The following is a 19,946-nucleotide window of genomic DNA, read 5'->3' as shown; positions in this document are numbered from 1 at the left end:
CTCTACAGAAGAGGATGCTAATAATGTTTACATTATGCACTGTCACACTCACATCCATCAATAGATGCATGCTTCCTTCTGGGCGGCAACACAGTTGGTATAGCAGAAAGAAAATAGTTACTAATGAAACTGCTGACAACAAGGTCTGTGGATTATCCTGGGTAACCATGATGTCTGGAAAGAAACATCACTATTGAGTTTATCCATTGTATTTATTGGTACTTTGAGCACCATATGCTGAATGCCATCCAGTTCCAGTATATTCAAGAGAAGGCAAACATCGCTTCAGCTGATATCTCCAAAACTTGTTAATGCACACCAAACAATCTAGATGGATACATAGCACTACAGGTAGGAGGGAAAATAAGTATTTTTGATCTTTCAGATCAAATGTTTCTTTAAGAATAAGTGGTTAAAAAGAATGTATGTATGTATAAAGAAGAAAGTATGCAGACAGCGCAGGCCTTTCCTTTTGAAGATAGAGAATTAAAGAGTGTATCTCACAGTTAAGTGCATTAAGTGCCCAAGATCTAAGTGTACTTATGCCTGAACCTGAGTGACTAATTCTCATTTCATCTGTGGTCTGCTGGTTAAAAGGGGTGAGTGCAGACGTTGGAAAAAAAAAACATAGATGGAGGAGTGATAGTGAAGCATAAAAGCACGATGGCTGTGCTTGACCTGCCAGTGGTACAAATGTGGCAGTGCAGAGTCTCCTCCTGCCTCTGCTAATCAGTCTACATAAACCTCATCTCTTCATTCTTCCTTGCATCAATCTACCCCTCTTCCATCCCTCTAATGGATCCACCACTTCAGTGAGCTCTCTGTAAAAAACAGGGGAAATATGCTTGGGGAATCCATTTGGGGAATTTAAACGAAATGTTTTTTTGTTTTTTTCTCCAGTAAGACTTCTCACAATCTAAATTGATTTCTGCTTAGCAAACGCACACTATCCTGGAAGCCAGCTGGAAACAGCTGAACTGTCCCGCTACGGGGCAAAGAAAGCGTTGAACAAACAACTTTTTCCCTATAAAATGCTCTTGGAGCCATGTTTCTACGTTTGCTTTTTCACTCTTACATCTGGTAATCTGAGTTCCGCTACATGATTTGAGCACAGAAACATCCACAAGTGAATGGATTTTATGCCGTGACTCGCCACCTCTCAACTATGACTATTAAAACTTTTCAGACATAAAATGGAGCCTGTTCTGCAACTGCATGACTTATTTCTTAGCTCTAATGTATTCGGCAACTTTTCCTTGGCTGCATCAGTGGTTTTACATACTAAATAACCAATAAAAGCCAAGTCAGAGGTGCATCCATGCAATCAAAACAGAGGAGTTGGTTTTGGGAACACTGATGCCATTTGCTGTTTTACATTGGGAATTGACAGAAAATATTCAAATGTGCAAACCTTAAAGGAGACATTAGCATAATGTATGCCTAGCGGCTAGTTCAGCAGATAAGAATTAATGTAGCACAGCTGCTCTGTTGCTCTTAGTGATGCTGGCACAGGCGTGTGTGAGCTGACCAATCAGAGCACGATGGGTGTTTAGGGGGGCGGGCCTTCAAGAGACATGAGCTAAATCAGTGTTCCAGACAGAGGGGGAATACAGTGCTGCTGTATGAGACAACTAATGTGTTTTTTTTCAGCATTAAAGCATGTGAACCTATTCTAGTAGTAAGACTATATAATATCATGAACCTGAAAGTGAAGATTATATTTCTCCTTTACAGTAAGTATGTTTACAGGCCTATCAGTTTCCAAATTTTCAGTCTCATCTTCATTTATGATCATTTTCAAGATGTGGTGCAGGGAATATTCATATCTCTGTATCATCACATCAGATCATTACAATACCAAGGTTTCTGATTATTAGATGCAGGTGCATCTTGATTCCTCAACATCTCAGCCAGCTCATTGCTCGAGTTGATGGCGCACCTGCAAGCATGAGATTGCTCACAAAACCCGGATCATTTCTTTTTTTTTTCTACGTGCCACAGTATTCAGGTTTTCATCTGAGTCATCCAGCTGGAATATCAGTATTTCTCAAATCGGGGATGTTGGCTTTCTGATTTTCTGAAACCAGGATGTGGAGTTACATGTTCAACACAAAACTTCCATACTGCAAAATTTTGTAGAGGGCTTTGGAGTCAAGATTCAATGAAATAAAAATGACATCCTCACCTCACTTAGTCGATAAGCCTGCGGTCTAATCCAGAGAAAGAAGTGATATGGTGCTGTGAGCAGTGCTGCTTTTCACTCATTTTCACTATCGAGGATGTCCCTTCCTTTACAGTTAGAGAAGGAGTAAATACAGAGATTACCACGCACATACACACCAAAGAATAAATATGTACACAAAGGCAACATCTTTCAATTCCTGGTCCTTGATCTGTTTACACAAATCCATTTGCTCAGGTCTGAGAAGCTGATACTGACAGTGGAAGTGTACAAACTGTAATGGAACAAAATAACTGAGGTGTGAGATGCCTCGAAGATAAAACCAGACATCAGCCATGTGAAGGAAAATCACACTGTAACTGACTCTCAGCTGGTATAATTATGTGCACTGTTGTAAGGCATCAGTGTAACATAATAATCTCTAAATCAGCCTCAGCTGCCACCATTTCCTGATACATCTCATATAACCCTTTAGCCTTATCAATATTTCCACAGCCAGTTAGTTTTCTGCTCTCCCGCTACTTCACATTTAACAGCCACACTCCATTAGCAAATGTACATACTGCCACGGGCTGACATTCTTCCGCAAAACAGAAAAGCCATTTAATTTCTCTTTCTCCTTCGGGCTCGGACACAAAGTGCTCTTTAAAAAAATTAAATGAGAAGGTATTATTTCTGAAATAATAAGAAGTTCAACCGGATGTGTTACTGAGGCCGGGGGCAACCTGTGGAGCCGCTTGCTCAAGTACTTAATGGAGGTAGAGGGAGCTGTGCATCGAGGCTAAAAATGTCTCTCTCTCTCCCTCTTGGTCTGGTTTCTTTCTCTTTTTTTTGCCCACATTTTTAATTTCCACACTGGCTAATAACAGCGGAGACAGCTATGGACGATTTCTGTGATGTGGTGGTAAATGCAGGCTGTTGGGGGAGCATTACCACGCTCTAACCTCCAAGGGAAAGCTTGTTTCTCGTCTTCGTCAGGTAAAGAAGAGCGTGGCTCAAGCACGCCTGCTGGAGGGGAAAGAGAAATCAAATAAGGTGGTGCACGCTGGTGAGCAGGAGAAGGGCACAAGGGACACCACTGGAGTGAAGTTTTATTAGGTGCCTCTGCCAAGTTTATGGAATAAAGCGTGGGCTGTGTGAGTCTGAATGTGTGTGTATGTGTGTGCGTGCCAGACAGAGAATAGATTTTTTTTCGAGCCTGATCCCTCCTATCTATTTCGCCACTGGATCATACCACAGACAGGACAGAGAAGGCAGTCAAGTGTTATGACACTTCAGAAGATATGAGAGCTTTTGACACTGTGCCCACTTTTCACTTTAATCCAAACCTTGGATTTAACCCTGGGATAATTCACGCTGCACAAGCCTCGGAGATCTAGGAATCTATTGAAAAACCCTGCGAGGTGAGATGACTCCAGATATGGGTTTTAGCTTTGCAAGGTCAAAACAGCCCATACATATTAATCAAAGTCATCTATAGACACGTTTGCAATGAAGATATGAGTTGTATTTCATTATAATGCATTTACACTTGTTCAAATCTGACTACCCGCACCTCTAATGCTCTTTTTCTCAAAATGTCAAACTATTCCTTTAGACTTAATGATATGTCCTTTCTGGTTGTCTTCTAATTGCTTTTGATGTTATTTAAAAAATGTTGTAATTTCTTTTTACCATCATTTCTTCCTTTTGTTGTTTTTTTTTTTTTTTCAGATAGTGGCCCATGGCTGCATACTGTCCGCCAATTAGACCGGGACAGGTCATTGATTTCTTCATCTAAAGGTTATATATGCAAAATCTTTGTTTAAAACATGCAAATGACTATAATTATCAACAGACTGTGAATGAATAAATAAATTACAGTGTTGACATTATGTCAAAAGATCACGATGTCTACTGAAGTTAGCATATTAACCAGCTTGCCCAAGCCTGCCACCACTTGGTACCTCAGGAGAGAGGATAGTACAATAGTATAGTTCAGGCATCCGGAGGTTGGTGCTGACTCATGCCCGACCACCTTCTTGCTCCTATCCTGCTCTTCGCCACTCTCTATTCCACCTGAACCCGCCACGTCTTCATAGTAACTGGAATCAGAAGCCAAGTTGGAGCAGCTGTAATTCACCTCCATGCTGTACCCGTGGTCAAACCCTCCTGCTGACAGTCCCAAAGACCTATGCTAGTGGTATAACAATGCCAACAATTATCCAGCGCTCTGAGCTCCCAGTCCGAGCAGATTAAGCTAATAGGATAACCATCTGTGTGGCTAATGGAGGTAACTAGCTAACGGTAGCTACAGCAGTTAGCAGTTACTTTGTTGACATTCTGCCTCCCTTTATGTTTGAATTATACAGGTGGCTCATTCTTATATATTGTACCTTTAAGTATTTATTACTTCAATTTGACGTTCAATCATCCACATTTAAAAATACATTTAAGCATTAAATAGATGACTGAGACGTTCAGTTCAGTAGAGTCAAAGATTGTAAATTTCTGACGGTGTTCTGAATGTTTTTGCCCTCTCAGTAACATCTGCCAATTAATCAGTTATGGTATGAGGGTAAGGGAACTAGAAACCCACCATCTGTCAACCTCTACTAGGGATGCACGATATATATCTGCCAATAATTGAATCATAGTCGATAAATTGATAAATAATGCCTAATATACAAAGCCAAATTGCTCCGACAGTTGGTCACAGCATACGCCTTTACAGTTAACCTGCAATCTGCCAATAAACACAGAGAAGAAGAACAACAGCAGCCCACAGTTGTCATGGGATTTCATAAAACTGCTGCACATGAGTAGAGCCACGCAGTGTAGACTAGAAAGCCAAACATGTCGCCATAGTGAAGGTTTCTTTTACAGTACCAGAAAGACAACAATTTGCACTTGACTTCAATAGAACAAATCTTATTAGAGTGACGGAATATTAAATCATACATCCTTGTTCACTAAATCTTAGTCTTTCAAACCTTCAGGTGTGAAAAAAGTTAACTGGCTATTAAGTTAAAGTAACTGACTATTTTAAATTGTGAAATTAGTAGTTACATTCTCTGTATCTGCCATGAGAAGCAGGTAATTATCTGTTATTGGTATCAGGTCATTGTCGTGCTTTCCTAATATAATCATGTATGGTGTACACATGCACACACAATCGATACTCATGCATTCATGCCATTTGATGTTCACACTCGCAAACACTGAAAGACAAAAGTGCACAATCGACCGACCCAAACAGGAACAAACCATTAATGGGGTGTTATCTATGGTACATTAGCTTAAACACCCAGACACACACATGCACACATACACAAACAGCTAAAGTGCTGAGGGGCCCCTCCTCTCCCCTGTGCCTGGCTGCCTACACTGCAGTCAGCGCTTTCCAACTTCATAGCGTTGTGAGCCCTCTCTTCAGTAGAGCACCAAACAAAGCAGCAGTTAATGGTTAAAGCGCCCAGTTGGTAACCTCCCACCACCAAAAAACACAAACAGGCGCGCACATACACCTTTAATGACATCTTTTCTGCGGCACATTAACTATTGTGCAGTAATTAATGGGAGAGTCACGGCGTTCAAAAAGCCAGCCTTCTCTCTGCAGACTAGGAGCTGTACACCACAACAATGGCTTAATGAGTAAACACACCGCGCGGCTCATGAATAAATTATTCGTGCCTCGCAATTCATTTTCCCTATTGAAGTTTGGAGAAAAAAAAAAAAAAAAAAGCAGGACTGTTACCAGTCTTCATAAATCACAAAAGGGAGGGGGTTTGGAGAGAGAACATGACAGCAACTTTTTGTGCATTTGTGTGTGTGTGTGTGTGTGTGCCTTAGATCCTCTGTAATGAGTATTATTTATGTGGTTTTGTGTGTGTGTGTGTGTGTGTGTGTGTGTGTGTGTGTGTGTGTGTGTGTGTGTGTGTGTGTGTGTGCGCATTTGATGAATCTGTTTTCCCCCTTGAATGCTTATGAATGAGGCAGGTTTTGTCTTCATGTGTGTTTGTATGCAACTTTTTGCGTGACCATTCTCATGTTTTACACAAATCAATGTTTGCCACTGGGTTCTAAATATATGGTATGTATGTAAAGCGCATGTGTATATGTGCATGCTAGGTGCGTAACTTACTGAAAGGAGCTTCCACGTTATTGGTCGGACCTGTCGAGGAATTCCAGACCAGCTGAGTTTCCGTAGCTCTTCTGTAAAACAGCAAAAAGACAAGAGGGCCCATGTTAGGGAGTTTTTACATCAAGAAATCCTTCTATAGCCTGAAATGGCAGGACCACAATATCCACTGGTATCATGTTACTAATAGGGATGGATTTCAAGGACCGGAACTTAATGAATACCAGTTCCTGGTCATTATCAAAATATGGATGAGCTCCCAGACAATAGGTGCCGCTATCAGTATTTATGTAAAGCTAATTTATTCTAACATACTGTGGCAATTTTTTCCAAATTCCTAATGATAAGAAGGAAGTAACACCAGCAACTTCATGTAACACAAACAAAACATTTTAACAGTCTGAAGGAGTTGTTGTGAAAAATTCAGTGGAAGTGCAGATAGTAAAAATGGGAAATGCGACATACTGTAGACTCGACTTATATTTTTACTGTCTGATATTCTAACTATCATGTATAATACATCAACATTTCCTTGCAGAAACAGCTTATTTTCCTTCTATATATTTTGTTCTTCTCGCACTGCCTTGGATTTGAACAGCACCATGCTACAGATATATAAATAACTGCAGAGAATTTTAGATTTTCTATCTCAAATATCAATATTGCCCAGCTGTCTTTCCTTCCTTTATTTTGAACATTTCCGACCCCACATAAAGAATGACACAATGAACAGCCAAAGACATATTGAGATGGAAGTGAAAAAAGAGGAACCAATGTTTTTTCGTTTCACTCAAAAACTTATTTCATTGAGATAGAATAATCCATTTATCGAGAAACAAAATATAGGCTTTTTTTTCCAATCCATTCTGTTTCTGTCTATAAAACTACAAATTGCCTTCTCCACCTTCCACATTGATTACAGCCTGCAGCTGAGTCCAGAGCAGCATGTGCGACAGAAGGATGTCCTTCATGTTTTCATTGTCAGTTACTGAGTTGATAACAAGATAAAAAACAAAACTTTTACAAAAACAGTTCGAATTTTCAATCGAGATAAGATTGTCCTATTCTTATTCTGCTGTAATGCATGCAAATCCAAATTCAAACTTCTTTGCCTTTGATGCTAACAAACAGACTTGCTGCTACAAAAGAAATCCATTTACATTTGTGAGACAACTTTATCTGATAAAATTCAATTTAAAAACCAACCAATGTAGGATGGCAAGTCATTTTTGAACATCATTCAATCAATCCATCAATCAATCAAGGAGCGAGCCAACCACCCATGTCCTCATCGTCCAAACTTCCCTGTCTCTCGTTTCCCTCGCCAAAATCACCTGATGGGTTAGAAGTGGATCATTAAATTCACTCTCCCCCACCGGGTGGGACAGCCATAAGGCTATAATGTAAAATAAATCTGATGGAAAGGTGCAAATTGGACTTTTAAATAGGCAGAGAGTAGTTCCCTATGGGTCCATGAAGACCCAGAAAATATGGCTTAGTGTAAGGTGCCACACATCTCACGATCTCACTCTTTAACACACACACAGACACGCTGAGAGTAAGAGAGGACAAGCGGAATGTTGGGATCACCAGAGAAAAAGAGAAAATTGCTTTTGGTATGCTGTGTCTTCCATTTCGTTTCTATTGTGAGTGAATCAAACCTAATAACTAGACTACAATAAAAGGTGTAGAGATTGTGGTCATAAATAGATCTAAAGCTAAAGTGTCTGTAACTGGTTTTGCTCAGGGCTCAGATGTGACCTTACTCATGCCACAAACACTCAACCGAGTTCCATCAATTCCTACTAGGCCTTCTTTGTGCCATGTTATGTGAACCACACAAGTTTGTATAACACTTCAGATGATGGCAAGTAGATGGTAGGCAGCACTTTCATCATCTAAGCTGTCAAATTCTTCTTGGATAATCCCGGACACATTTTCTTCACAAACCTTTTTCTAGAGGGAAGTAAAATCACTGAGTGACCTTGTCACCATAAGACTGTGCATTTTTTCGACACTATTTCTTCATAAGCAGAAGGTTCCTGTGCGAGTTCTCACTAACATTAACTCATCCATTATTCACAGATAGGTCTCTCTCTACCCTGCAAGGCTTCAGACCCCCATTAGCATTCAACAAGACGAGCTGCCACATCCAAACTGAGACAAACATAAAAACGCAATGGAAATCTCTTCACTTGTAATTGCACTGCCACTGTTTTACCTGCATTCCAGGAGTGAAGGGAAGAGGGGGAATTGATTTCCCCACAAATTAAATGGCAATGCCTTAACATACTTTTCTGAGGGGCGAAAAAAAAGAAACAAATGTACATAATGAACAAGCCAAATTCCTACTCGACTCTTATTCAAGGCAGTGGCTGGAAATTGATAAGCCCTTCGCACAGAGTGAACGATATTGATTAGCACTGCCAAATGACTCTGCCTTGCCTGTTCTTCAAGGCAAATGCAAATGCCGAGCCAGTGACAGATAGCAGAATAGGAAATAGCAATCAGCTAAACAGCAATGGGCTTAGTCCATTGGCTAAATTGAGTGAAACGCATTAGAGCTTGTTCAGCTGATGGAAGTAGCTTTTTATTCACTACAGTTCCTGTGCATCTTCCACTTAAAATTTCTCTTTTACCTTGTCCCCAGTGACTTTAATTATATAGAAATTCAATACAGTGATCTAGTGCACAGCATGGCTCTGTTGGTGTGGATAAAGAGTCAGAGCCCCACAGTATGGGAAGGTTTCGATTACCCCAAGGTTACCTGTGCAGCAGCATGTCGCATTTAGAAAGAAGATGAAAAAAAAAATCTCTCAGACATGACAAAAACCTTAGAGTTGCAAAGAAAAGGTGCTGCAAGTTTTTCACCGATTTCTCCTGCGTCTCTCAGCTCCTTCCCTTCCCTCTCCACAGGACTACAACTATGAAAGGCAGTGCAATGGAGTGTTTAAACATCACTTCCAAGTTGTGGATTGTAAAGACATGGGAGATCTTTCAGGAGTAGTTAGTACTGTGTTTGGGATGTACATACTGATATTCAGATTGACAGTTTTCTGGGATTGACACTGTAAAGCACTTAAAGAGGAACTCCACCAAATTAAAAAAAAAATACATTCTGTTTACAGATCCTGTTTACAGATCCTACTACATATGTAGGGGGGAGAAAGCTGTATAAAGCCTTTTGTGGCTCAAGAACAAGCTGCGACTGCCTCAAGTGATGTCCACATTGGTCAGGGTGAGGACTAAGAATTTCAACATGAAGGAAAATGGTGCTTAGTTTACCAGACCTGTATCCAGCTCCTTTCCAAGCAAGTGGCTAGAGGCTAAATTAGCAACTATAAGCAGAACACTTCCACATCTCCAATACCCTCTTTTGACTTATGCAAACCAAGTGCTGGTTCTGGGCAGGTGCTAATGTTGGTCTGGACTTGGTTCAACCTGGGAACCTTTTAAAAACCGGTTTGTTGCCGAGTTATTACACTGAGTCACTGTATACATCTCAATTTTCCCATTGTCCTTGGACAACCTTGTTACCTTGATTTGGTATATATAGTGAAAGTCAGAACATGCAGTGGAAGTCACAAGCAAATAAGTTGGTCTAGACCAACAAAGTGTTGGTGCCACTCTGGAACCAGTTTTTTAGTGATTAGTCAATTCACAAAAGACTGGTTCCAGGGTAGGCACTTGCTCCAAACCAGCACCAGAACTGCCCTGGTTTAAAAGGGGTTGATGGTTGCAGTTTTCAGAGTTAACTGAAATGTAGGCAGCAGGTTGTGAAAAAGACCACTGGTTCTGTTTTCTCGATTTTGATCAGTACTCCTAAAGAATCTTTTCATTTGGTGCTTGTTTTCTGTTTAATCTGGAATCATGCAACACCTCGTGTCACTGACATGGTAGAATACAACACTGATGCCAGTGCTGTCAAGACTGATTGGCACTGTGGTTCTGTCTCACTGAAACTGCTGCCAGTCGGAGTCCCAGCGTGGTTCATTAGGGTGCAAGCTGTTTAGCATGCTCATGAAGGACTGCTTCGGCAGCTGTGGTTACTGATTGCCACTGCTGCATTTAAAAGCACATATCTATACAGTTTTCAAATTTGCATCAACTTTTACAAACCCCAAATGCAACACTGCTGAAAGAAATGTGTACTTCTTCAAATCACTGCTGCCAGTAATTGTGTGTTTTGATTTTCACATGTCTGACTGCATGCATTAGGTCACTCTGACCTTTAAAAATGTAGAATAGCACAGCCGCAGCGAAGTCGTGTAGAATCCATTTACATTAAAGTCCAAGTCTTTAAGGGTGAAATCCTTCTCCTATGTGCACCTCTACATTCATTACACTCCTAACAGCTAGTCAAGGGTTTCTCTCCTCTTGCCTTGCACCCTTTGAACCTTCATTTGCACTGTCAGACAAAGAAATGAGTCCATGAATCTTGTGGGCTCAGGCTTAATTAAACCATGTTATATATCCCCCACCTGGCATTAATCTCACCATAGGGGGTTACAGAGGGGAGGGGTGAGGGGACGTGAGGCACAAGTTAGCTAATGGTCTTTACATCCTGATGCCGCAGTGATCTCCAGAAAGCCCCTCCAGTCGAACATTATCCATCGGAGAGTGTTTGCACTAAAGAGGCACCGACTGTGGTGTTTGTGTGTGGGTTTGCATAAGTGTGTGGCTAGGGCAAAGGGCAAATATTTACTTGGCACCGTGTGGCCGGCAGAACAAGCAGATGTGCCCATTAGACCCATTCATCACATACAGAAAACTGCAGACACAGCCTCGGCTACTCCTCTCCAGCAGAGAGCCGGACCACTACAGAATCCAAATCACAGTTACCCCAACATGAGCCGGGATGACTTATAGACCCACAGCATGACTGTCAGAGCACTGATACACTGCCCTGATACAGTGCAAGAAAAGACAATGGTACATTCTACTAGGATAAAGATGTTTTTATCATATTCTTGCAGTTTCACACATTTTAATTAGTCCTTGGCTAAAATTCTGCATTAAAAGGAATCCATAATCCATCCGTGATGCAAATGCACTCTCCTAGGAAATGTGTCTAGTCCCCTATTTCCTAAAGGCTGCCTACATAACAGTACATATCTCAGCGCCAATTCCTGAGAAGAAAAAAAACTCAATTTCCTACAGTGGGCAGAGACAGAGAGAGCAACACGAGCATAGTTGACGTACAGGCTAAATTGCAGATGTCGTTTCATTAGTGTGAGGCCAGCTCATCTCTCAGAAAACATATCTGACTCTCTAGGGCATCTCTTGTGCATTATGAATGAGACAGCCGAACCCCAGCTCCACTGGAATAAATTAAAGACATTTCGTGACATTTTGAAAATTAATCTGTTGTTTTTGCTCAGCAGGCACTTGTCACAACGTGGGTGAAAAAAAAAAAAAAAACTTTCTCCGAGTGTCCCGGAGGCGACGAGGGACTAGCTGTCCCCGTCAGTATCACTGAACAAAGTTAACAATGCAAACAAGCCTTTTTTTTTAAGCTAGTAGATTTGTCACTCCCCCTTGTACACAGTAATCTGTACAACCTAATAAAAAAACACTAAGTGAAAGCATGAAGACATTCCTTTAACAGGATAAATACAGAGCAAAGTCATTAAAGCAAAACTTAAATTAGAGTCAATTCACCCCACAGGTAATCATTTCAAAGTATACATTCAGAAGTGCACGCGGGGGCAACCGGAAACAGAACTTACCTTCCGGGACTGATAAAATATCACATTACTATATACATGCTCTAGAATTAGTCTGATCAGGAGCACTGTGGGTGTTTGTCACACTGGCAGGTGCAGACCTTGAGGGAATTGGTCTATAGAGACGGTCCCAACCCTGGAGGAGGCTGTATTCCTCACCAGAATGGAAAACACCTGTAACATCAGCAATGTGCAACTCAAGGGCAACTGCTGCTAGTCCTTCCTCTGTGCGTGTGTCTACTGTATTCCATTATGCATGAACTTACAGGGGTGCACTTTGTCTTGGCTGGAGTTAAGCTGGGGACCACAGGGGGTGATTAGGACACCATGTACCTTCTGTTGAACACACACAACAGCTGCTCTGATGTGGGACCCTCGGAGGTAATGAATGCTCAATGACTCTTGAAACATTCAGAGGGCAAAATACAGCTAAATATCATGTTTGTATTACATTAAAACTCGAACAATAACCAAAAGTTTTTGTATAACAGTGGCTTGAGAGTCGTTACAAAGAAAGCGAAGGTTGGTTCAAACGTTTTTAGAGTGCAGTCACTCTTGTTCCTTTGCTGATGTGTACCAGTGAAGCAGCTAGGGTTGGGTGCCTTAAAGGCCACCTGAACTGTACTATACTATACTTGAGGGAGGGAGGTGAGAATGTGTCTTATTCACCTCACTGGCCCAGATTCTCTCAGCATGCATGGGGATCTGAACCACTTCCATGTAGGTCACACAACTGTTTCTTTTGGCTACATAGAACAATAATAAAAGGCAACAGCATTCTATTCAAGAAGTAAACAGAAGTTAATCAAAATCACAAACACAGATGAAAATTTCACTTCAAAATGATTAAGTATTCTTGTATATTTTATCCGGCATTTACAAACACTATTTTTCAAAACCAAGATTTAAACAGAACCCTTCGACAGAAAGCCTCCATGGTCAAATGAAATGTCCTCAGCTTGTATTATGATGAGGACAGAGGGGATTGAACAGTGTGTGTATCTTTAGACAGCAGATTAAGAGCTAAAAAGACGGAACATTAATTTCAGAGCATTGGTGGATACTGTCAAGATTACTCATTTTAATAACTAACTTTAATTTACAATGTAGCCCAATGTTTTTTCAATTCATCAATGAACAGCCTGGTCTTTGAAATATAATAAAATGTCCACAGCCAAAGATGATGAGTTTCTCTTGCATGTTTTATTCAGACAACAGTCCAAAACCTAAACATGTTTAATTGACTATCATATATGACAAAGAAAGGCATTAACATCCTTTCATTTCAGAAGCTAGAACCAGTGAATGTTTGCCACTGAAAAATATTAACACTAACTGATGTAAGTACACAACTCAAAATATATAACAAAGGTCTTGTTGCTTTGAGACATTTTATTGCATAAGTGTTTCATATCATATCTTTAATTTATGAACTAATGCAGCTGTATTATGGATGGACATTCCCCCACAAGGCCATGCAGCGATTCATTGTAAGTACCTTTTTAATGGGAGCTGAAGTTGTTTTGCAGCAGACTATTTAATTATTCCAAAACTATAAAAAAGGAATTTTCAACCTCTAAATGGAAGTGGTTGATGTGTACTTGAAAAGTAAACCCCCGGAACATGTTTTATTTAGCACAACCAGGAACAGAGGGTAACACTGGCATAACATCAGGATTTCCTATTGAGGCGTGATGTAAGGATTCATTAATGTAATCCTGATTATACACAACAGTCAAGTGCTACCACCAGAATAACAAACACTGTCATAAAGGACTGTTTGCTTGCTAAGTGGACCGAAACAATGGAGCTTCAATGGCTGGGTGAGGGCTCTCACTAAGAGTGACCAAGCAAAGTGAGGTGGCTGTGTGAAGAAAATAAAAATCAAATAGAGTAAGTATAAGAGTGTGCGTATCGGCGTGATTCTAAGTGTGTACCTGCACTTCTTCCATGTCTGCCTGTCGAGCTGCCTGTCAGTCAGTCTACCTGCCTGTGTGCAAAGTTGTGTGTGAAGGCCAGGATAAAGAATAGGAGACAGCCAGAAAACGAAGAAGTGCTGTCAGTCAGTGCTGGCTGAGCAGGGAGCTGATGGGAGCACGAGGGAAGACGCTTGGCGGGCCGGAGCCATGCACTATTCAAGCATCATTCAGACGGAGCGCAACCACTGGGGCAAAACACCACAAGGTTCTGGGCAACACACACACACACGCGTGCGCGAATACCACACATACCTGCCAAAACTGGGGTTTGAATTCTGTAGCAGGGGGCTACCTCATCAAATCCAAAATCAAGACTGTGGCAGCACAACAATCAGTAAACTTCAAGTACTTTCTAAACTCTTAAAAATGCCAGTAATCTAAAAACACCTGTGTGAAAGTCTTGAATCACACTGATGTGGTGAGAGGCCGGTAAAACGCGTCCCCTCGTCTCTTGTTGCAGGCATTGTCCCGGTGTCATCTGAAGCTGTTTTGCCAGTGAGGTCAGAAAAACAATACAATCAGGACAGACACCTTTATCATGCAGTGTATTAAAAAGTTAAGCTCCCCTCCTATAAACCTTGAATGCTGTGAGAGAGTCCTGAACGGTCTAACTCATCTAAAGGACAAAGTGATGGCGCCAGGGAGCAGACGGCTCGTAAACTAATGGGACTCTTGTAAAAAGATACTCCCCCCTGGATTATACCTGCTCAGGAGGCCTGATGGATGGCCCAGATGGCTGAGAGAGGACACCGCGCATAGACGAGTGTACAGGTGTGAGGATGTGTGTGTGTGTGTGAGAAGAGCGTGTGTGTGTGTTCTTTTGTGTGCTATAACAAGGACTGGTGTAGTCAATTCCCTGAAGCTCAGATTGCCTTTAACTGATTTAGATGAAACGGGTTCCAAAATATCTGACCTGGTGACATTCTTTTGAAGGAGATCAGTTTCATGAGGTGATATGATGAAATTTTAAATTCAGTCATGTCACTTCTCTCAGTAATGTTTGTATCGGAAGGAACACATTTCACCTATTTTTAAAATAAAAAAAAAAACAAGTCGTTAATTTGCCAAATTGAAAGCCGAGCAGAGCAGGATAATGAGCTACCACAGTGCACCTGGTGGCGAGAACGCTAATGGAAGGCAGAAACCTGCCAATGCCACTCATTCCTGACTAAAAATGATTCAAATTGTTGAGTCACTGTGATATCCAACCAATTCGTAGACGTGCAGTTGAGTGCGCGCACACACATACACACGCACACACACAGAGGAAAACATGCTATCAGACCATTACTGAAGTGATAACGGGAGTTTTTTAATGTTACCCTAATTCCAAAAGATTTGGACGCTGTGGTCACTTTGAGTGTTTTGTTTATAAAAACAAAGTTTATCAGTTCTTGCTGATGCACTTCTATAGAATTGTACTGTAGATGTTTCTCTCGCCTTTAAAGGCTTAACCACTGTTCCAAAGCTCATACTGTACTGTAGAGGTCATAATCTATGTAATATTTCAAGCAACAAAACAAACGTTACACTGCTCCCAAATTCTAAAATGTGTTCATGTTGTGTTTTTTCCTCTGTAAAATGAATATCTTCTAATTTTGGGCTGTTGGTTAAAAAAGTGAAGGACATTATTTATTTATTCATTTTTTGGGATGAATCAGCAGTGTTAAAAAAAAAAATTAACCTCATTATTGCCCTTCAGGAAAGAATCATTTCATAAGCGTACCACATTAGGGATATTTTGAGGTTCATACCTTTACTTTGGGTATCTAATATATAATGTGCATGATTTATTGTAAATACATTACACTCACCATTAAAATTCAGTCATCATCTAGTCACCCCGAGCATTTGGAAAGGTGTTATATACGCTACAGTGAAGACTTTAAAGGGGGTGTAAATTACGTCTTTTCTAATCAATTTGAGATCTCCGCAAACTTGGATTACACAAAAGTAAATCTCACTTCCTACAATATGGGACTTTTAAAGTCTGAGTTTGGAAAAAAAAAAAAACACAAAAGAATAGCAAATTAAATGCAGGATTGAAGTGAAACTGTTGGCAATGGACACAGTACAGTATGCCTTCCCCTGCACATGAAGCAGAGAACAGGCGTGAACTCTCAGGGCTTTAGTGTGTTCAGTCAAGCTTCACTTTAAAAAAAAGGAAGGATGAAAATTTCACGTGAAACACTGCAGTGTAACATCTGAATAAACTAAGCCAGACAATCTAGGAGGCTACTGACACAGGAGACAGCTGGTGGTTGGCCCAACCTTATTAGGTCAGGTGTTTTGCCCGGGGATGTGCTCGGAGGCAGCACACACGCATGAACATTCATGCACTCGTAGATATACTACTGACTGTTAGTGAGGCTACCATGCAGGGGAGTATAATTTGAAAGCAGAGGAAAAAGGGAAAATGAGAGAATGCTGCGATGTCAAGATTTAGTATTAACACCACTTTCTAAGAATAGGAAACTTGCAGAGAAAAACAACCTACAGTGCATTTTCTCTGTTTTCTCTCTAGATTTCATGTTGTTGCAGAGGAACCTTCGTGTGAGAATTCACATCTCACCTTCTCTCTGTAAAGCCACGATACTTCACAGAGATTTACCTATACAGACAGACAGTCTAATGCTGTATTATCTCTTCTTTTCTGCTTCCCAAGCCTGTGACGCACACCTCAGAAAATTGTCATATGCGGACAGTGCTTTCAAACGAGGCATTAGGACTGAGTTAAATTGAATTACATCGCCACTTCCCGCTTTGATGGCGGCTATTAACTTTGCAAACAGTGCTGATGGTAAGCCTATCATATGGTGGCTGCTGTGTAACAGGATTGCGGGTTGGAGCACTTCATAGTGCCGAGCGAGCAGCTGTGGCGGAAAAAAAGTAACAGGACTGCTCACCACGGCTGCTGCAGTGAGGGTGACGGCGGTCGGGGAGACGCGTGCTGGAGCGGTGGAGGTGTAACAAAGAGCTGCAGCACCCCCAACAGAGGGTAGAGACACACCGACATGCAGCAAGGCAATGAAAGGAAGCGTGTGTGTATGTGTTCTTATGGGCAGTTATTTTCTGGGCCCTTATTGTTGATCAATGTGTCTTTTGTATTTGTATGTTCTTTATGGCACTGATGGCTCACAGATGTTCAGTGTGTGTTTGTGAACGAGTGGGAGTACATGTGTGAGGTGGACTCATATAATGACCGCACAAAGGGCAAACAGAAAGCAGGGAACCAAAAGAAGCATGTGAAGCAAATAAGGAAAGGAACTGATGAAAAAGAGGAAGGGAAAGAGAGAAAGGATGAAATTACCGAGAAGGAGAAGAGGGGAACAAGGACCATTGCCATAGCAACAGCAGTTTTTCTGCCATCCAGCAATAAGTGCTGGATGTCAGATGCCAGCTCTTGGTATTAAAATCGATTAAAAGAGGAAAATATGCAGCAAGTCTGTAAAATCTGGCGGTGTGACTTATAGATCATCATAGGAGCTGGAGGCTTACAGAAAGCGTACGACACAAATAAAGTCTGTGGGATAAAAAGAAAAAGAAAAAAAAACATAATGGTGGATACAAGCGGATATAAACACACACACACACAAAATGAACCTGAAACACAAACACTGCCTCATTCTGAATTTCCGACAGAGCAGGTGGAAAATAAAATGTAATGTTCTGTTTAGTGGCTGAAAAAAGCTGAAAACTATTACAACCTCCAGAAAATGTGCACCGCATTTATGAAGTTGTTTCCCCTCATTGTTGGCATGCTGTGAAAATGTCACAGACTGTTATTGTTCCTTGTATTTGCTGTTGCATAACGCAGCTCTGTCTCTTTCTCTTTGCTCGTGTTATCAGCTCATTTGCACTCTCTCTTCCATATTCCTGTCTTTTTCAACAAGTTGGAACTTGGTTGTAACTTGATCAAAAAGTAGAAATGTCCATCCCTCGTCCATGTGGACTCTTGGATGCTTGTGTTTTTGTGACTAAAGCTGTGCATAAGTTGAAGGGGTTTGACCAGTCAGTGACAAAAACCATGGTTAAATATTTCACACACTGTGATAAACTGATAAGCTTTTTTCTTTTTTTTTCACTGCAACTAGTCCAACTCAATGAAACAAACTGAAATCAGTTTCTGTGTGTGTCTTGTATCTTTCACAAATTACATTTGTGTTATTTTGTAATGTGTTATTTTTTCTATCTTTCAATACTTTGCTGCTTTAAAATGATTTTAAACCAACACTCAGCATATTTTTTTAAAAGAGGCCCTCAGTGATGTTTCAACTTGCAATAAAAGTAATAATAACTATACAAGAACAAAATTGTGCCCCTGGTTCCTTGAGGGCAGATTTTATCCATATCACGTTGTGAATATCCTTACATGAGTGACTTCAATAAGCTTTTGAACATGCTGATGTACAGTCCTATATTGGTTTCCTGATTTATTTTTGAATTGCCTAAACCTCTCACTATGGCTGAAGGCACGGCTTGCACATTGTATCCCCACAAAAACAAGTGAAATACGATGTGTGTAAATACGGCTGATTCAAAGTTAGAGTTACCATCATTTATTTGTCCTTTATTTGTGCAGTAAGACCTTGTGATTTATGATTACTTACTTAAGATGCGCAGATACTTCTGTGATGCCATGAAATTATTTCTTTCTGGACTAATGTAAGGTTTTTTGTGATTCCACTATGTTTGAGGGCATTTTAAGATTCTTAAGGAATAATTTGTTGATTATTGGGATAATATCGTCACATCACAATAATGGACAGGATAATTGTTTCATATTAACTTTATAATACTATACTTAGTTTTATCAAAACCATAAATATTTGAATGAAAACACTGAAATTTAAGTTTTAAACAGCTGTGCCGGGAACTTAGCAAGCATTTCTATAATGTTCTTAAAATCTAGCTCATCAAGGTGCAACATGTCTTGATTTAAATGAGTCATGCCCAAATGTTTTTCTCTTGGTGGGCCAAAAACTGAAACTTAATGGGGCGACACAGGCCAAAAACAAATACTTAGTATATTGTATTGTAAGGTTACAACATGGTATTAATATCCCAAGCACCTTTCATCGACTGACTTCCCGCCTGCGCTCTATCCGCAATGCTCAATAAATATTAGAGATCCATAACCCATATTAAAAACATATTTTTTCCTTTTCACAAGAAACCTTTGACAGGCCAAATTGATCTTTATATTGTAATGTATAGTCCAGATATTCAAGTAGCTTATGTGAAAATTAGAAACTGCTGTGTTAAGTGTTCTGTTAACAAGAAGTGAAACCCGAAGAGGGGACTGGCTAAATCATTATTTCTCCTTTTTACTCAATTCTCCAGCTGGAATGACTCACGACTCAATGAGCGTTCAGTGGGTGCTGCTGTGTTCAGGTTCACTCAACAGACAGGCTCGCCTCAGGACATCAGGAATAATTAGCTCAGATCAACCTGACATCAATCACCCTGCTCTCACACACCCGCACAGGTCATCACCTTCTACATGACCTTACATGCTAAACAGGCCGCTGTCACAACCTGTCGCAAGGCTCGATGGAGAGGAAGGGAGAGATGATAAAGATGTTAATGTGAGAGAGATGATAAAGGCGAGCGAGGCAGATTTAACATGATCAAGAAACAGAGGGGACGGTTCTGATGGTCGAGAAAAAATAAGCAGAAACGTGTGACCAACACACCTGTAGACTCTGGAGACTGGCAGCCCTGACATGTCGGGGGGCTTGGCCCAAAAACACGGCTACCTCTGCAATTAATTACACCATTCAAGTGTGGAACCAACCGATGGATCATCCCACCCTCCCCTTCCTTGGGGCTCAAGGACAGGCGGTCGAGTCTCTCTTTTACACAAGGGGGCGACATCCCCGCTGACAGTGTCCACTGGTATGTGTGGGAATTAGTATGTGTTTAAATGCGTCACAGAC

General features: G+C 40.8%; 1 protein-coding gene across 4 annotated transcripts in view; it reads right to left on the bottom strand.

Moving 5' to 3' along the window:
• The window catches only part of tbc1d22a (TBC1 domain family, member 22a), a 127,554-nt gene that overhangs the window by 97,200 nt on the left and 10,408 nt on the right, over positions 1-19,946 (bottom strand). For all 4 annotated transcript variants that reach the window (XM_037121987.1, XM_037121986.1, XM_037121988.1 and 1 more), the window contains exon 6: positions 6,306-6,376. In XM_037121987.1, the coding sequence (XP_036977882.1) occupies positions 6,306-6,376 (71 nt within the window). The remainder of the gene's footprint in view (positions 1-6,305; positions 6,377-19,946) is intronic.

The sequence above is a fragment of the Acanthopagrus latus genome, chromosome 14, assembly GCF_904848185.1.
Source record: "Acanthopagrus latus isolate v.2019 chromosome 14, fAcaLat1.1, whole genome shotgun sequence".
In the NCBI taxonomy this organism is placed as follows: Eukaryota; Metazoa; Chordata; class Actinopteri; order Spariformes; family Sparidae; genus Acanthopagrus; species Acanthopagrus latus.
This window is presented reverse-complemented; position numbering and strand designations above follow the sequence as displayed.